A 19,341-nucleotide genomic window follows, 5' to 3' on the forward strand; every position below is an offset into this window, starting at 1 on the left:
TTAACTTCTACTCTAATGGTTTCAAAAACTCGATGTTTTTTCTTTGTTTAATTTCAATAAGTTATATGTATCTGAGAATACGCCACCGAAAGCATTTGGTGAAAATCATATTCTTTGGCATGTTTCTGAGATACTAAGCGCACCACGATGGCGCTTGTCCATGGAAAAATCATTGTTTAAAGAATTCACCGGTCCATTCTTGACGGTTTATATATATGTGAGCGTCCGTGAATGGTTTTTTGTTTTTTTTTGGGACGAGATTATCGTACGGAAGAAAGAATGCATCGGGCATGTTGAGAAGCATATGGGAACGAGATCACGGAAATTGAAGAAAGAAAACAAAGGTATCGGTGGGAAAGGAAAGGGAAAGTTGACGTTCAAATCAATCGGCAAGCTAAAAAAATTTTATGGGCTGGCGATTCGGAGAAACTCCAATTCTGTAGAATATATGCGAAATGCAATCTGGGCTTCCCTCGAACGCTGCTCGTCATGGTACGAAAATCCCCAACAGTCAAAGTGGTCACCCGGCGAGGACAGTTGGTGTAAGTGGCGTCAGGCTGAAGCAAAAGGAACTTTAGAACCATTCGAACATGTCAGGATTTACGAGAGTCTATCATCTAATGATTTATTAGAAAGATGCTAAGGAGCTCACATCCAAAACATCAATGAGTCTTTGAATAGTGGAATCTGGGCCAGATTAGCGCAAAAGCACAAATTCTGGCAAGCGGGTCGTCAATGTTGTGACTTATCATTTGGAACTAAGTTTGTGAAAATCGGCCCAACCATTTCAGGGAAACTGATGTGAGTTCGTAAATTTTGAAAGATGGCCGCTTTTCCCGGGCACTTCCGGAACCGTCTATGGTGGTCAATGTAGTCAACGAAAGTTTGGTTGGCCGTCGGTGACCTAGAACAGCAAATTTAAGTTGTTTGAGAGACATTTTAGCGAAATTTTTACCTTTTTTGCTTTCATCGGAGTATCGGTTTGAATCACAATTTGCTATGTGATCGCACGCCACAACCTGTAACTCCGGAACCGGAAGTCGGATCGGGATGAAATTAAATAGCCATTTACGGGGACGCAATACCTTTCATTTGAGGCCAAGTTTAGTCGAATCGGTCTAGCCATCTCCGAGAAACCGATGTGACTGTTATTCTGAATTTAGATACTTCCGCCGGGGCTTCCGGAACCAAGGATGGTGGCCAATGTGGCCAAATAGACTTTGAATGGATGTTAGTGACCTAATACTACAAATCGAAGCAGTTGTGGTCATATTTTGGAAAATTTTTCACCTTTATACATTCATTGCAGAATTTATTAAAATCGACATTTTCTGCGTGTTCGTACTTATCACCCTGTAATTCCGGAACCGGAAGTCGGATCCATTAGAAATTCAATAGCAGTCTATGGGAACGTTGCACCTTTCATTTGAGACTAAGTTTGTCAAAATCGGTTCAGCCATCTCTGAGAAAAATGAGTGACACACACACATACACACCCACACACATACATACACACATACATACACACATACATACACACACAGACATTTGCCGAACTCGACGAACTGAATCGAATGGTATATGTCACTCGGCCCTCCGGGCCTCCGTTAAAAAGTCGGTTTTCAGAGCAATTGCAATACCTTTCTATTGAGAAAGGCAAAAAGGTTTTTAAATCGATTGAGAAGATGCTTTGAAATCACCATGATATACTTGGTTACAATATTCAACAAATGTTCCTGAAAGATGAAAAAATGTCAATTCCTATTCTGAAGCCAGATAAAAATGCAGCACAAGCATCTAGCTATCGATCAATTAGTTTGCTCCCTTCTATTAGTAAATTTTTTGAAAAAAATCATGAATGATGTACCATATCAATGAGTATTTTATTTTTTTCCCGAGCAGTTTGGATTTCGTATTGGACATTCAACTACTCATCAACATGTGAGAGACACTAACATGATAAAGGCAAATATCTCTGAGGGCTATTGCAGTGGAGTTGCTCTTCTAGACATCTAAAAAGCTTTCGACAGTGTTTGGCACAAAGGATTAATTGCCAAAATGTGGGATTTCAATTTTCCAATTTACATAATAAAGATAATTAAAAATTATTTTACTAACCGTACCCTATCTTATCAGAATTGTAAATCTAATACCCGTTAAAGCAGGCGTCCCTCAAGGGTCAAGCGTCGCACCAATCCTATACAATATTTTTATTTCCGATCTTCCTAATCTACCCGTATGCTGTAAAAAGTTGCTTTTCTGCGTTGATACTAGCATCTCAGCCACAGGTAGGAGTCTTCAAATTATCTGCAGATGACTGCAACGAAGCTTGTAGCCCGCAAGCCAAATACTTCTTCTCTTAAACCAAATCATGCCAATATTTTTAAATTTAATGGTTTGAATTTAACGTGGTCAGATCAAGTTAAATACTTGGACTGGATTTACAATAAAAAATTTACTTTTAAGGATCCAAACAAAATGCAACAAATATATAACATTTTTTTGACAGAAACTCTAGGCTCTGCTTAAAGAACAAACTATTAATTTATAAACAAATACTTAGACCGGCAATGCTATATACAGTGCTAATTTGGACACGTTTTGCTACTAGGAAGAAAACGCTTCAAAAGAGGCGCACAGCGTCCTCGCTAGTTTAGCACAAACAATTTGCACAGACTCGCAAACATAGCAACATTAGAAATCATGATGAACAGTATTATAAACAATTTCCGACAAAAATCTCTATAATTTATGAATTAGTTTAACTTAGGATTTGTGTAGCCTTTTATTCACATGACAAGTAAGTTTAAAACTTCCTACTGCAAAAATCACTTTACTGCGCAAGCATATTATATCTTAATAATAGAGGGATGCCATGAGAAACCGGCCGATCGCAAAATATGACCATCGTCGATTCGAACGAAACTTTGCAGGTGTGTTCGCTGTATGAATTTTCATGATATTCTCTGGCAATTGGAATATTTTGATACAAGAGTAATTTTTCATAAGGGCGTAAACATTTCTACGTGCATGAATTTCAAAATTTTTTTGTTTGATTACTGTATTTTATACAGCAAAACTATCTGAGAACAAGTTACAGGGAATGAATACTTATGTCCGAAAAAATACACACTGAAAAAAATGTTGTCATTTTTCAAAAAAAAAAAAAACAAAAATTTATGATAAAAATTTAAATTGCGAAAAACCCCATTTTTTAAACTTTTTATATTTTGTTACCAAAAACCTAAAGAGAAAAGAAACATTTTGATTGTGATTGCATGATGGAGAAAAAATCGGTAAAAAAGTTTTTCTAACAATAACTTCGTACATGTTTTTAAATTTCATACTAATAGACATACAAAATTGTAATTTTATTACAGAATATAATTCTAAGCACCATTTAAAATCAAAATGCATTTAACAAAAATCTTCCAAAATGCGATAGTTTTCGAGATATTTGCTCCTTCAAAAACAATTAATTCGTGTAATTATGCTCTTTTTAAAAGTTATTCGCGTTACCCCATCAAAAAATGTCAAAAATTTAATGTTTATCGTTTTAAAGACGTAAAAGCAACTTTTTTAGTGTATTTGGATGCTGGAGCAGCTTTCAATAAAAAAGTTTTCCTAACAACAACTATTGACATTTTTTTATAATTCTTACTATTTGCAGTCAAAAATACGATTTTCTTTTTGAATATGATTCTAAACGCCATTTTAAATCGAAATGCTCTTAACAAATATTTCTAAAATGTAGTAGTTCTCGAGATATTTTAACTTTTGTTTTAACAACACCCTGGTAAAGACTGTTAGACATCACCCTCCCCTGCATATATTGCTTGAAGCGATTCGAGTGAAGCATGACTGCAATGCTTCTGACACCGTCAGCTATAATTTTAGAAAATCCAACTATAATAGCATTATTGACTTCCTGTCGAATATCCACTGGACTGAAATTCTCGACAATGATGATGTCAACGTTGCAGTGCAGACCTTCTCCAATGTTATGAGCTATGCTATCGATCGCTATGTACCCAAAAGAAGTGGCCTTCAATCTAAGCACCCAGCGTGGTACACTGCCGAGCTGAGACGGTTAAAAGCGACTAAAAGAGCCGCTCTGAAGAAGTACTCCAAGTTTGGGGGCTACGTGCTGCGACAACACTACGTTCATGTTAACCAAGTCTATAAAAAGACATCGAAGCGTTGCCATGCCGATTACTTGCGAAACGTGCAACGTAAGTTGAAGTCCGAACCTAAAACATTCTGGAAGCATGTAAACGAGCAAAGAAAGGAATCCGGGTTGCCTTCAACGATGAGCTATGGAGGACGTATGAGCTCTAGTTTACAGGAGATCTGCCAACTATTCTCTGTAAAGTTCGCGAGTGTTTTCTCCAACGAGAAACTGACACCGACCCAGGCTTCACGCGCGGCTCTCAATGTACCTCAATCATACCAGTCTTTGAACTCTATCAATATCGACAATAATATGGTACAACTGGCGATTAGCAAAATGAAGGCTTCAACCTCGGCAGGCCCAGATGGTATACCAACTATTATTCTAAAAAAATGCTCTGCCGGTCTAATTGAACCTCTTTGTCATCTGTTTCAATTGTCGCTATCAACCGGAGTATTTCCCGAACTCTGGAAATCCTCCTTCATGTTTCCAGTTCCCAAAAAAGGTGATAAAAAGGTAGTTGACAATTACCGTGGTATTACAACGCTAAGCGCAATTCCTAAGCTGTTTGAAATGGCTGTGTTGGAACCCATCTCCAGCCACTGCAAACAGTATATCTCCGATACTCAGCATGGATTTATGCCGAAACGTTCAACATCTACGAATCTTCTGTCGTTCACAACATATGTTACAGATGCTATGTCGGACGGCCTTCAAACTGATGTTATCTACACGGATCTTTCAGCTGCTTTTGACAAGATAAATCACGCTATTGCAGTGGCAAAATTGGATAGACTTGGCTTTGGTACTAATATTCTCCGTTGGATGCAATCGTATCTCAGTGATCGTCGTCTAGCAGTCAAGATAGGTGATTGTGTATCCGAAGAGTTCTTTGCTTCATCTGGTATTCCGCAAGGCAGCCATCTCGGTCCATTGATTTTTCTTCTGTATTTCAACGACGTTAACTTTTGTTTAGAAGGACCACGGTTGTCTTTCGCCGACGACCTCAAGTTATACCATAGAATACGGAATACTGATGATGCAGCTTTCCTTCAACGCCAACTGGAAACCTTTGCGGAATGGTGCGAGATCAACCGAATGACCCTAAACCCCAAGAAATGTACGGTCATTACGTTCTCGAGGAAAAAAACGCCAATTCGATTCAATTACTGTCTAGCTGAATCCACAATTGACAGAGCGAATTGCGTCAAAGATCTCGGAGTTTTTCTCGATGAACAACTGACGTTTAAACAGCATATCAGCTATATTGTCGCAAAGGCATCACGCTGTTTGGGGTTCATAATGAGAATATCTAAGCACTTTTCAGATATTTACTGCTTGAAATCTCTCTACTGCTCACTCGTTCGATCAACTCTGGAATATTGTTCAGTTGTGTGGAACCCTCATTATCTCAACGGTGTCCATCGAATTGAGACAGTACAGCGCAGATTTGTTCGGTTTGCCCTTCGTCGATTGCCTTGGAGCAATCCTCACCAGCTGCCAAGTTATGAAAGCCGGGGTTTGCTTATTGGACTCGATACATTGCAAGTGCGACGGGATCTATTCCGTGCTATGACGATTTCGGATATTTTGCAAGATCGAATTGACTGCCCCGAGCTTCTCAGTGCGATAAATATGAATGTTCGCCCTCGCGCCCTTCGCAATAATTTATTCCTCCGATTACCTCTTCGCCGGACTAACTATGGAGTAAACGGTGCCATCATTGGTTTGCAGCGGACTTTCAACAGAGTGTCATCCGAGTTCGATCTTCACATTCCACGTAGCAGATTACATGTTGACTTTTTAAATAGATTAAGAAATTATCATTAGGACCACACTGTGTCTGTTGATATTAATTAATTATAAATAAATATCGTTCACATATAAAATAAACACAATTATTTTGTTTTATTACGACCTTTTCATAAGTTAGTCGCGTTTCTCCATCAACAATAATAGGTTTTTCAAAAGGCCCGTAAACTTTCGTGCAACTTTCTCTTTGACATCAAGGCGATATTGTAAACCATTTGAAAGTTACATGAAAGCAACCAAAATATATTTCAACCATAGGGTCTGTTGATTAAACTATATAGTTGAATCATATGTTGGTTGTTAACCCTCTCGGCCCACCCCGGAGTCGATTCCTAGTCCCACCAGGAGTACTTACTCCAAATTTGATGCAAATTGAACAAGTCTAGCTACCGGACCAACGTGCTCGAAGTTTGTATGGGATTTTTCGACAATTTACATGGAGAAACCCCACTAGCGCGCATTTTCGCCGCTAGGTGACACTGTATGAATCGCATTATCACTGTAAGTGAAAATAAGAAAGATAATTTAATTGTCTACAACTTTGTCGAAGACTGATAGTCAATCCGGATTTGTTAAAAGAAGTTATTAAATTTTTAACGAAGTGAGTCTGAGTCAGTTTTGCATGGGGCCTAGCAGTGCATGGTTGAGTATCGGTACTCGATTCTCACCAACTATTAATTTCTGTGAGCTAATAATTAGATTTAGCTGAATAGTATGTTCAGAAGAATTGTAGTATATGATACGAGTTATGTTTTGGTTAGAAAATTTTAGTTCCACCTGTGACCGCATAGAGGGCGCCAACACTAAGTTTTAAACGGAGAGAGGTAGGAATTAGATGTCTTCCACAAAGTTATTGAACAGACATTTTTCAGTAATTCTTCTGAACATTTCGATATTCTATCTCTCTCCGTTGACAAGTTAGTGTTTACGCCCTCTTTGCGGTCACAGGTGGAACTAAAATTTTCTAACCAAAATATAACTCGTATTACGTACTACAATTCTTCTGAACATACTATTCAGCTAAATCTAAATATTAGCTCACAAAAATTAATAGTTGGTGGGAATCGAGTACCGATACACAACCATGCACTGCTAGGCCCCATGCAAAACTGACTCAGGCATCACTTCGTTAAAAGTTTAATAACTTCATTTAACAAATCCGGATTGACTATCAGTCTTCGACAAAGTTGTAGACAATTAAATTATCTTTCTTGTTTTCACTTACAGTGATAATGCGATTCATACAATGTCACCTAGCGGCGAAAATGCGCGCTAGTGGGGTTTCTCCATGTAAATTGTCGAAAAATCCCATACAAATTTCGAGCACGTTGGTCCGGTAGCTAGACTTGTTCGATTTGCTTCAAATTTGGAGCAAGTATTCCTGGTGGGACCACCAATCGATTCAGGGTCGATTGAGTTTTCAAAAAATCATTATTTTCTAGGGCAGTCTAGTGTGCATCTTGGCCTGTTTGCTGTCTTTTTGTATAAAGTGTGTCTTGAATCAAAATCAATAATAATTTTCAAAGACTATTATTTGGCCTGCGTTAAACCAGACCGAGCTGAGCGCCATAATTTTTTTCTGGTATTTTTCATGTTAAAATGCATTTTTAGGTAACTTTTCATTAGCGTGGCAAATTAAAGACCACTTATTTGCTTTCGTTTAATATTTGTGTTCCCAAAAATAATTGATGTGGCTGTTGCTGGTGCTATGTTGGATGCGATAGCGATTTTAGAGCATGTATCTCTAAATGGCACTTGGTCCTCTTTGGCTTAACACAGGCCATTTGAGAATCTCGCGAATTTAAACGAAAATTAGTCACCCTTTTTATCATTCTGTTGAAATCAACTAATTAGGAAAGCAAGAATTGGTTTTGTTATTTTTTTTTCATCGAATGGTTTTCAGTGTAGTGCTGGCTGATTAAATAGAATAGAATTATAAATTATACCTTTCATACTAAGTTAAATTCATTAATCTTTTGAAAACAATCTGTAAATGCTTCTCTTTTAACTTGATTCATCACAAAATTTCACAAAAAAATCTTTCAAGGTTGCAAAAAAGAAAACATTGAGAGAAACATAACTACATATTAAATTTACATATGCACTAGCAGACCTCTGGAGTATCAACAATTCATTCCCTTACATTCAACCATCGATCGGTGGTGAAACGAAATGTCATAAATAGTCATGCAGACTGAGACTGACAGCATCAAAATAACAGCGCTGGATTATTGTTTTCAACAAAAATTCAGTTCGCCCAAATATCAACTAGACGAAATCAATAATTCAACCACTTTTTAGTTGAAATTTAGATAAATCGGTTTTCAGTATACAGTGTACTAATGGGTGATACGCTTACCATAACCGCAGTAACACAATATATGTTCGCTATTCCTACAGCAATAAGCTTCACAGCCATTTTATAGTCGAATAAGAGACAAAAAATCCTTTCTGACATCTATTTTCTTTCATTTCATTCTCTTACAGATGCTCCGGTGGTTTAACATGAGCTAACATTAGCCGAAGATGGTCCCAGTCGTGGGAGGAGTGTCACGAGCGCGGTTATTTACCAGTCTAGTACTGGTCCTCACGGCAGTGGTAACGCGCGCTCTCGGCGACCCCACTCAAGTTTTTCAAAATGCTAGCCCCAATCAACAGTTACTGCCGCAGGACGAACAGCAACGGGATGATACATCCACGAAGGACAAGTATACGTTTCAGTTTAGCCACACGGTGTACAACGTATCGATACCGGAGAATAGCGTCGGTAAGACGTACGCAATCCAACCTCCAAACGAAGACCGGATGGGTATCTACGTGACACCGGATCTGGATGTTAAGTACAAAATAGTTAGCGGCGATAAGGACAAGTTTTTCAAGGCGGAGGAACGGTTAGTGGGTGATTTTGCATTTCTCGCGATTCGGTTGCGGACTAGTAGCGCCGTTTTGAATCGAGAAAAGGGTGACAGCTACCGATTGGAGGTCAAAGCAACTGCCACCAAACGTGAGGGCAGGCTCGAAGCGGACACTGTGATCGATGTAAAGGTGCTGGACACCAATGATCTTAGTCCGTTATTCTATCCCACAGAATATTCCGTTACGATACCGGAAGATACTCCCCTGCACAAGAGCATCCTCCGAGTTATTGCAGACGATGCAGATTTGGGCTTGAATGGCGAGATTTACTACAGTATTGTCGAGGAAACGGAACAGTTTGCAGTTCATCCTAGCACCGGAGTAATAACGCTAACGAGACCCCTCCGGTTCACTGACCGATCCTTTCACGAACTCACGGTAACGGCCAATGACCGAGGTATTGGATCAACTAGTCGGAGTCAAGCCAGTAAGGCAAGGGTGAAAATAAAAATTCGGCAGGTAAGTCAATTTCCGGACCGTGTCCCTCCAAAAAGAATTCATTTTTATTGAAATTTCCAACAATATTGTTGTGCACTCCCAACAGCCATAGTAGGGCAGCCGCAAGCGTTTATTAACGGTTGTACATCATGGCAATAAACTAGGGATTTTTTCGTGCTCAACTCAATTGCGTTTATTTATAGCTTCACTGGGACTGGGAACTACGATTGTTGTAATAATTTCCGTCCCTTATGCATATGAATGAGTAGAAAATATTGGGATGCCCAAGGGTTGTCCTTGGTAGATACTCGTGTTATAGGGAAGTGATGGAAAAATCTTCTCATAACAGACATTCTGATTCCTTTCGAGTTCAATAACTTCTGCTCTAACAGTTTTGCAAATTTTGGGTTGACATAGGAGCTACATAGTGACGCTATTTTGCGGTCGTATTTTGAACATCTCAGCACGCATATGAATTCAGCTATCGTTGCGCAAGTTGCAGTGTTCATTTTTGGAAAGGAGGTTTCAATATTTATGACTGCCAGACACTCATTATTATTATTGCTTGTTTAATTTGTTTTGCTATCAGGAGGAAGGTCATAACAGTACCGTTTTGAATTTTAATTAATTATTAATTTTTACGTTTGATTTTAGTTTTACATGATTTTGTATTTCATGATCCACGTAATTTTGCTTAATAATGGTGACTTTTCGAAGTATTGGCAAATCTAATTATATGTCACTGCATACCAAAGTAAGTAATCCACGTGTACTACCATTAAAGAATTTTGAAAACAATTTTTAGATTTTCCACTATATGCAGTAAAAGTTGACCTTGGAGGTAACCCCGATACTAGCTGGCGTCCAAAAGGGGCTAACCGCACATTGAATCTTATGGAAATTCAAGTTTTCTCGTTCGTTTTCCGAGGTTTTAAGAAAAAGTAGTCAATCGATTCGCAACCAGTAAATTCTATGTTGTAGCTCACATATTGGTACACTCGATTTAATACTGTTTTAGTTGGATTGCATTTTACGTTGACGTTTCGGCCCACACAGTCGTTCCTGAAGGTAAGGGCCTCTCATATGCATGGCTATTTTCTATCTAATATATATTTCTTGCACAAATGCATATTATTGAGCATATTTTTTCGAAAATTTCAGTAAAGGTCTCTACATTGAAAGTTGACTGAGCAATAAGAGATTAAGAGAAAAACGGTACGTTATGGTCGGAAAGTTAAAAAACGTGTTATCCATTAATTTCTTACGTTACAGAGTTATGGTGTCTTCGGAAGAGTTGCTGTAAGGCTCTTAGGGCTTTATTTAGTTGATTCACATTAATTCGGAATTCAGTTGCTAGGGATGCACTGATCAACTTTTTAATGAAGCTAGATATAAATGTGGTGTCTTCGAGAAGATTGTAGGTCTTATCATTTTAAACATATCTTCTGAAGATGCAAACTTTGTAGGTCCTGTATGTTTCGAGATAGAAAAGTTTTTAGTTAAAACTTTTACTTACAGATTATGTTTTCGAAAATGCGCCATTTTTCAAAACCTGTGGGACCTACAAAGTTGGTATCTTCAGAAGATATATTTATAATTACCGTATGTAAGGTAATTATAAATATATCTCATAAACTTTGCCGTATCTTTTTATCTCGTTCCATTGAAAAATTGTTAACAGCGCCGCCCTAATATTAAATGATCAAATAAAGCGCTAGATGTCTCACAACAACTTTGCCAAAGACACCATAACTCTAAAAGAAAGATAAAGAAAGGACGTGCGAATTGTGAGTTAGCCCCTTTTGGACGCTAGGTACCCTCCCGAATTACGAAAATGCTCGTGAATTGAAAAGTAACATGGGTCAATGAACTACTAATAAAATAATGTCTTTTTAGAATAAAAATAATGTTTATTTGGAAATGCAGAAGCTTTTTTTCCATTTCCTATAAAAAATGCAAAATGTGGGTTAGCCCCTTTTGCACGGCAGCCATTCATTTATTGATGGATTTCACGTTGCATACACGAACAAGTGTGTTTGTAAATCCTATAGGTCCAAGTCGGGCACATACACGTGATGATTAGCGATGTACTCAGTTAGTTTGGGTTTGCATAGAGTTCAAATTTCATTGTTTAGGTACTCATGCACAGATTATAAACAGAAGGTGGAGTCAACACTATGTCGTATCGGTTCAAATATGCTGGTTTTATGCAAATTTTGTACGCTGAGTTCGATTTTGATATTATTTTAAGATAAAAAACATTTGCTATTCATTACGTTGGTCAATGGGAAACCCGGGTCTATTCGGATCTACCTAAGTAGATCGCCCTTTCAGGGCGATAATTTTAAAATAATTTATCAGTCAAAGGTCTTAATTGTTAGTTTGAAACTTCGGTTACATTTTGGTGCCATAACAATTCATTTGCAACACTCCATGGCAGCGCTAGGCGCAGATTTGCAAAATTCTACGTTTTCCATCCTTTTCGAATGTAAAAGTAATTCGGAACTCCCTGCAGGGCAATTCAGACCCGTTTTGATTTTTTGTTATAATGGAATTATGTTTACTTATAAAATATTAATTGAAGAAACTTCTTAAGTAGCAAAAAATTGCGTTACAAAAACTTATTCTTTTTAGTCATAGCTGTCTAGTGGCATATCATGTATTTTCTTTGCTGCTCCGTGTGCAATCGTGTGCGTAGCTGCATGCCGCTGAACAGTTATTGATGGAATAGGGAGTCCGAGTAGCCCCGTATGCTCATTTCGCACAAAAGTGGTAAGCGTCTAGAAAATATCTGTGAATTCACCAAAACAAATATCAGTCCATAAAATAGGAGCCTCAATTTTTCTAAAACACTTACCTGTTAATTTTTACTTCTATTTGTTGCTTTAATCACGGTTTTACCATATCGTCGCTGTTGTGCTAGGGTAATTTGGGAAGAGATACCGCACATTTCTTAAAATCGATCCTGCATCAAAGTAAACCATTCAATATTTGATAAAATCATTTTTATCAATTGCGACAAGTTTCGAAAATACTGTGAAATGGTTTTTGTCATGAAGAAACTGAAAAATGGCGATCAAAAGTATTTTTTAGTTATCGTTGATGTTTTTGTGATTAGGGGTCTTCAGCTGAGTTTCATGAAGTTTGATTACACCTATAAATCGGCCAGCACCTTCATTTTTCTTAAGGGGGTAATACCATTTCTAGGAACATTTTTTTATTCAAAATTTTAAAAATATTTTTCTTTTGCAACATTGTGTAACGGTTAAGTTAGAGTAACTTAATTAAGGGTACTATTTATTTGTATGTTTGTACAAACGTTATATTGGTAGAGGTTCCTTAAAAGCAGTTTTTGGTCGTTTATTCCAACAATGTATTTATATAACTGTGGTTTGTTCTTGAAAGTTGAAAGTCCGTTAGTTTGTGGATATACCTTATTAATAATCTATATCTGACGCAAATGATCATTTAATGACATACCGAGGTGAAAAAAACACATTTTTGCTACGTATCCTCCGCCATCGAGTGCGGCATCTCACCCGCAATTTTGATGCGGCATCTCTCCCACGCACGACGACATTTTCCTCTGAAATTATGGATGACCGTGCTCATGATCAGAATGCCTTCTAAAAGGTCCCAGCTATTCAACCGATACATGTTTTACCAAAAAAATCGAACAATTTAAAAAAAAATACGAAATTTTAATGTGGTACTGAAAAACTTTCGGCATGCCACTGGACGCACATAATCATTAATAAAATTTTTGTGAGTTAATAATAAGAATTATTTTACATCTCCAGTGTTGTAATTCTTCGAAAGACAAACTTACAATATCTTATTACCGTATAAAAGTGACCCTATATACGAGATATAGAAAGTGCGGCATCTCACCCGACGCGGCTTCTCTCCCGAAATTACCCTATCTTATGACAAGCGCCATTTAGCATAAACCGAGAAAAACGATTTTTTAAATAGAGAGTTTGAGATTAAATAGCTTGAAACTTATAAATGGTATAAACAATTCAAAGAATACAATTGATGCTTCTATCTATTCTGTATTAATCTCTCAAATATTACGAAGATCGGTTGACTATGTTGCGAGTTTTTACTATAAACGTAAACAAAAGTCGCACTCACACTTGTCATAGGTGTGTATTGATGACAATATTTGTATGGCGTGTCATAATTGTGTATGGAAAGTTTTCCATAGAAAAAAATCACCAATTATGAACTTCATTTCATATCTTTGGCTTCATTTGGTCTAAAAACAATCAGTTAGATGCATTTTGAAGGAAATGAGTCAGGGAATCTAGAAAAACTAGCTATTTTTGGTTACAGCGTTGCCAAATATGCTATATTTCCAATTTAAAACTTAAACTGCATTTTTGACACAATTCGTGTATTTTTATTTCGAAAATGATTATGCCATTGTGTTTTTCGGATAGTTTTACACATAAAAACATCTTATACATCAAGATAATATGAGCCAATCCCCATACACAGTCATTTGAAGCAAAAAAATTAAAAATTTTCAGTACGTTTCTCGCTATATCTCAGTAACCAAGCAGAATGTCAAAATTCTGAAAACGCCACATTGTAGAAATTTTTTAGACAAGTAATGTGGCATATCTAGCTCAGTTTGCCACAAAATGGCGTTTGTCATAAGATAGTACAACAGCGAAGATATAATAATTTGTTTTAAGGTGAAGCGATGCGAAAATCACAACAAAGGTTCGGTTATGTTCGGCTATGTTCGGGTTACGTTCAGCATCTGTGTGCAGCTAGAAAGTGCTATACCGATATGAAACGGCACGCACACAAGCGTATCGTTCAGCAATCAGCTGACTGATTTTTGCACCACGTGTTTCATTTGTTTTGAAAAATAAAAAGGTACAAATTTTCCAAACGAATCTAAAATCGGTGAAGAGAATCTATTCATCAGCTTGTGCTAACATGCCTGCATACAGTGACACAATTTCTAAGCAATCTGAGATAAGACATTCAAGTTACAAAAGATTTTGTCTTGCGCGCCAATGCAATGTTTTGATTTTGACAATGAAATAAAAAGAAGAAGCAGAAACGACGGCAGCCATTTTAGCTGCCACCTAGTGGCTCTATTCAGCATGTCCTTAAGGATGGCAAAAAAATGAAACACGTTGTATATCCTTTCTAAAAAAAACCTGTTTTAATCCACCTAATAGTGCAATTGTGCCTTTCTCAATCATGAACACGAGAATTTTTTCGTTGTTTATATTCATTAAAAGCTTTCAAATGTATATATTACATTTTTATTATACACGACATGACAACTATATACAACAAAAGAAATCATTATTCGAGTTCTAAAATTTTGTATAAGAAAAAACAGCCACGGTAATATTAAATTGATAAAAGGTGCGGATTCGGCAAAGTCCCAAAAAGTCGATTCTCAAAAAAAAATCGAGATAACATAAAATCTCGACCTTTCATGCATTTTAAAGATATTTGGCATCAAAAATACGAATTCGATTTCTGAAATTTCATGGGGTCCACCCCTTGAAAAAAAAATTGAGATCCGGCTTACATGGGAATTTCATATGTGACCGGACGGTTTAGTCTATATTTCCGGAATCATGTAAGCGATCCGTACAAAATTTTATAGACATCTGTGCGGATATTATAGCTATCATTTGGGACTAAGTTTGTGAAAATCGGCCCAACCATTTCCGGGAAACTGATGTGAGTTCGTTAATTTTGAAAGATGGCGGCTTTTCCCGGGCACTTCCGGAATCGTCTGTGGTGGTCAATGTAGTCAACGAAAGTTTGGTTGGCCGTCGGTGACCTAGAACTGCAAATTTAAGTTGTTTGAGAGACATTTTAGCGAAATTTTTACCTTTTTTGCTTTCATCGGAGTATCGGTTTGAATCACAATTTGCTATGTGATCGCACGCCACAACCTGTAACTCCGGAACCGGAAGTCGGATCGGGATGAAATTAAATAGCCATTTACGGGGACGCAATACCTTTCATTTGAGGCCAAGTTTAGTCGAATCGGTCTAGCCATCTCCGAGAAACCGATGTGACGGTTATTCTGAATTTAGATATTTCCGCCGGGGCTTCTGGAACCGATGATGGTGGCCAATGTGGCCAAAGAGACTTTGAATGGATGTTAGTGACCTAATACTACAAATCGAAGCAGTTGTGGTCATATTTTGGAAATTTTTTCACCTTTATGCATTCATTGCAGAATTTATTAAAATTGACATTTTCTGCGTCATCGTGCTCACCACCCTGTAATTCCGGAACCGGAAGTCGGATCCATTAGAAATTCAATAGCAGCCTATGGGAACGTTGCACCTTTCATTTGAGACAAAGTTTGTCCAAATCAATTTAGCCATCTCAGAGAAAAATGAATGGCATTTTTGGTTACATACACACACATACGTACATACACATACACACACATACATACACACGCACAGACATTTGCCGAACTCGACGAACTGAATCGAATGGTATATGTCACTCGGCCCTCCGGGCCTCCGTTAAAAAGTCGGTTTTCAGAGCAATTGCAATACCTTCCTATTGAGAAAGGCAAAAACAAAGAATTAGAATTAGCTGTCAAAATTAATGTTTTAGAATAGCGGTTCCACAACAGTCAGAAAGCCTTACGATTTTCTGAGAAATTGAGGGTCCCCTACTATTTTTTTCGAAATTAGAATTTTTGAATACTAACTTTCGTGCGCTGAATCTGAATCTGGAGGGTGAGTCTCATACACGAATTCATTAAGCTCGACAAATTGGGACAATGTCTCTATGTGAGGAAATGGACGAATGTACACTAATGTCATGTAATTGTCTCAACAACAGCTGAAACGATCCCAATTAAATTTTCTTCAAAACGCACATTATGCACTCTCATAAAAAATCAAGTCAATCCGTTAAAAAAGTTTTTGAGTTATCGTGTCCACCAATTTTGAAAATGCGGTTTAGAGAAAATATAGCGTTTTTCTCGAAACCGCATCTTGCCGATAGATTGAAATCTGCGTGTGTTACAGCAAATACGCGCGAGGAATGCGGATAGCTGTTTAAAACAAATAAATTTCAGCGTGTCCACCGAGAATACGAGAGACTACTCTAGGTTCAATACTAACGATTAAGCGAATGAAAAAGAAGTCGATTTTTTACGCACTATACCGCCCCCCCCCCCTTAACCAATTTTGCATATCGGGAATTCGATTTCAAAAACATTTTGTGAATTTAGTCATCAATTAATGAACTTTTCCTTGAAAATTAATACGGAAGTTCAGTTTAAAGTGAATTGGGTTATGTGAGCAAGCTTAGATTTTGCCAACGTCTCAACCCTTCGTCATTTCTCGAGGGAGTTAGGATATTCTGGCATTTTTTATTGAAGGCGAATTTTGATCTAATGCGATGTAACTTAGTACTTTATGCTATCGGTTCCGCTTGTCCGGGCATACCGCAAACTCAGGTGATTCGCATTCGATAAAAATGCCAAAATTTCCTGACTCCTGCGGTAGAAGACAAAGGGTCAAGTCGTCGCGTAACTGTAATCTTGCTCATATGACCCTATGTCACGCTTTTCTAAATTGCCAACATCTTTGCTGTTTCTTGAGTACGACTCTATTTTTGTTGTATTCCTAAGGATTTTCCACGCTCAACAAGTTACATTTTATGAAAATTGATTGAAGAATAATAGAGATATATGCACGAGAAAATGTTAAAATTTAATATGAATGACAAAAGGCCCTATAAACCCAACTCAAGAACTTTTAAACATGAGAAAAACTGCAAAATAATTATGATTTACATCACGGACACGGAGCAGCAAAATTATTAAAAACTAATTTTAATCCACCTAGCGGTGCAATTGTGCCTTTCTCAATCATGAATCACGAGAATGTGTGCGTTGTTTATATTCATAAAAAGCTTTTAAATGCATATATTACATTCTATTATTATACATCATATAACAACTATATACAGGAAAAGAAATCATTATTCGATTTCTAAAATTTTGAAAAAGAAAAAACAACCACGGTAATATTGAACTGAAAACCTGTTTTAATCCACCTAGAGGTGCAATTGTGCCTTTCTCATTTCTAAAACTATGATTTAATAGCTGGTTCGTACAATATAACATTATGGAAATGTCTTTCATTCTTATTACACTTGGTAAGTATATATAAGAGCACCTTTTTGCATTCATCGCGGTATCGGTTTGAATCGGAGTTTTCTATGTGATCGCACTCCACAATCCGTAACTCCGGAGCCGGAAGTCGGATGGAGATGGAATTTAATATCAGTTTCCGAGGACGCAACACCTTTCATTTGAGACTAAGTTAATCAAATCGGTCTAGCCATTTGTGAGAAACCGACATAACCGTTATTCTGAATTTGGATGCTTCCGCCGGGGCTTCCGGATCCGTCGATGGTGGCCAGTGTGGCCAAAGAGGCTTTGAATGACTGTTTGTGACCTAGATCTACAAATTCAAGCAGTTATGGTTACATTATGGAAAAAATTTCACCTTTTGACATTCATTGCAGAATTCGTTAGAATCGGGATTTGCTACGTGATCGTACGTATCACCCTGTAATCAAGGAACCTGAACTCGGATCCACACAAAATCCATTAGCAGCTGATGGAAACGTTGTACCTTTCATTTAAAATCAAGTTTGTCAAAATCGGTTCAGAAAATTCCGAGAAACCGATGTGGACAAATCATAACAATTTTTGTTGTAAACATACTCTTCAACTCGTAATTTGGAACGAGATGTCGGATCAAAATGAAATTCAATAGCAACCCATGGGAATATTATACCTTTCATTTGAATCTTAGTTTGTAAAAATCGGTTCAGCCATCTTCGAGAAACCGATGTGGACATTTTGTTAATAAATCCGCACATACATACTTACATACATACATACATACATACACACATACATACACATATACATACACACATACATACATACAGATATTTTGCGATCTCGGCGAACTGAGTCGAATGTTATATGAGACTCGGCCCTCCGGGCCTCGGTTAGAAAGTCGGTTTTTGGAGCAATTGCATAACCTTTCTGTATGAGAAAGGCAAAAGAATAATATTTAATTAGCTTAATCAGCATGAGTTCAATGTTATATTCATGTGATTATATTTTGAAATATTGGTGGAATGGGTTTGAAAGTGGAGGGAATGGGGGGTTAGTGGAGTGGGAGTGGAGGATGCGTCAGAAATCCTTCATCTTATTTCGGTATACGTGGTGGATGAAGGAAATGCGGGCGTGAGGGTGGTCCAAGGGGAGGGGAGTGATGAAGGAGGGAGGTGTAAGGACAAGGCGGGGGGGAGGGTCGAGGGGCAGCGACGCAATACTCAACTGCATATTTTGCCTTCGATTTGAGACTTGGTTTGAGAAAATCGGTTCAGTCATCACCGAAGAACCGATATGACTTTAATTGTGGAATATGCCCGGAATTCCGGACTTCCGGAATCGTCGATAGTGGACAATATATTCAAAGAATGTTTGATTGGCAATCAGTGATCTAGATCTGCGATTAGAAGTAATTTGGTGATCATTTCATTAGTTTTTAGCCTCTGAGGTATTACGATTGTACCGATTTATATGGGAAATTCCAGTGTATCCTTACTAATACCCCTGTAACTCCGGAAGCAAGAGTCCGAACCGAATGAAATTCAGCAGCAGTCAATGGCATTACTGTATCTTTCATTTGAAATCAAGTTTGTATAAATCGGTAGAGAATTCGTTGGGGAATGGGTGTGATATTAGCTTAGGAACTTGGCGGGTTCCCCGGGGGCGTCATGAGCCGTCATAGGTGGCCAATGTGGTCAAAGCTGCTTTGATTGATCATTAGTGATCCAGACCCGCAAACTACAGTAATGTTACATCTATTTTAATATGTTTTACATCATTTGAACATCATGGTGGTACCAGTTTATATGGGAATTTGCTGTGTGACCGCACTCTTCAACCCGTACCTCCGGAA

At 37.7% G+C, this 19,341-nt stretch overlaps 1 protein-coding gene across 13 annotated transcripts in view; it reads left to right on the forward strand.

Annotated features, from left to right (window-relative positions):
- LOC131688555 (fat-like cadherin-related tumor suppressor homolog) overlaps positions 1–19,341 on the forward strand; it is a 690,234-nt gene that overhangs the window by 340,014 nt on the left and 330,879 nt on the right. For all 13 annotated transcript variants that reach the window (XM_058972873.1, XM_058972872.1, XM_058972882.1 and 10 more), the window contains one exon: positions 8,471–9,358. In XM_058972873.1, coding sequence (XP_058828856.1) covers positions 8,510–9,358 — 849 coding nt within the window. In that variant the 5' untranslated portion in view covers positions 8,471–8,509. The remainder of the gene's footprint in view (positions 1–8,470; positions 9,359–19,341) is intronic.

This window comes from Topomyia yanbarensis, chromosome 3 (genome assembly GCF_030247195.1).
Source record: "Topomyia yanbarensis strain Yona2022 chromosome 3, ASM3024719v1, whole genome shotgun sequence".
Taxonomy (NCBI): domain Eukaryota; kingdom Metazoa; phylum Arthropoda; class Insecta; order Diptera; family Culicidae; genus Topomyia; species Topomyia yanbarensis.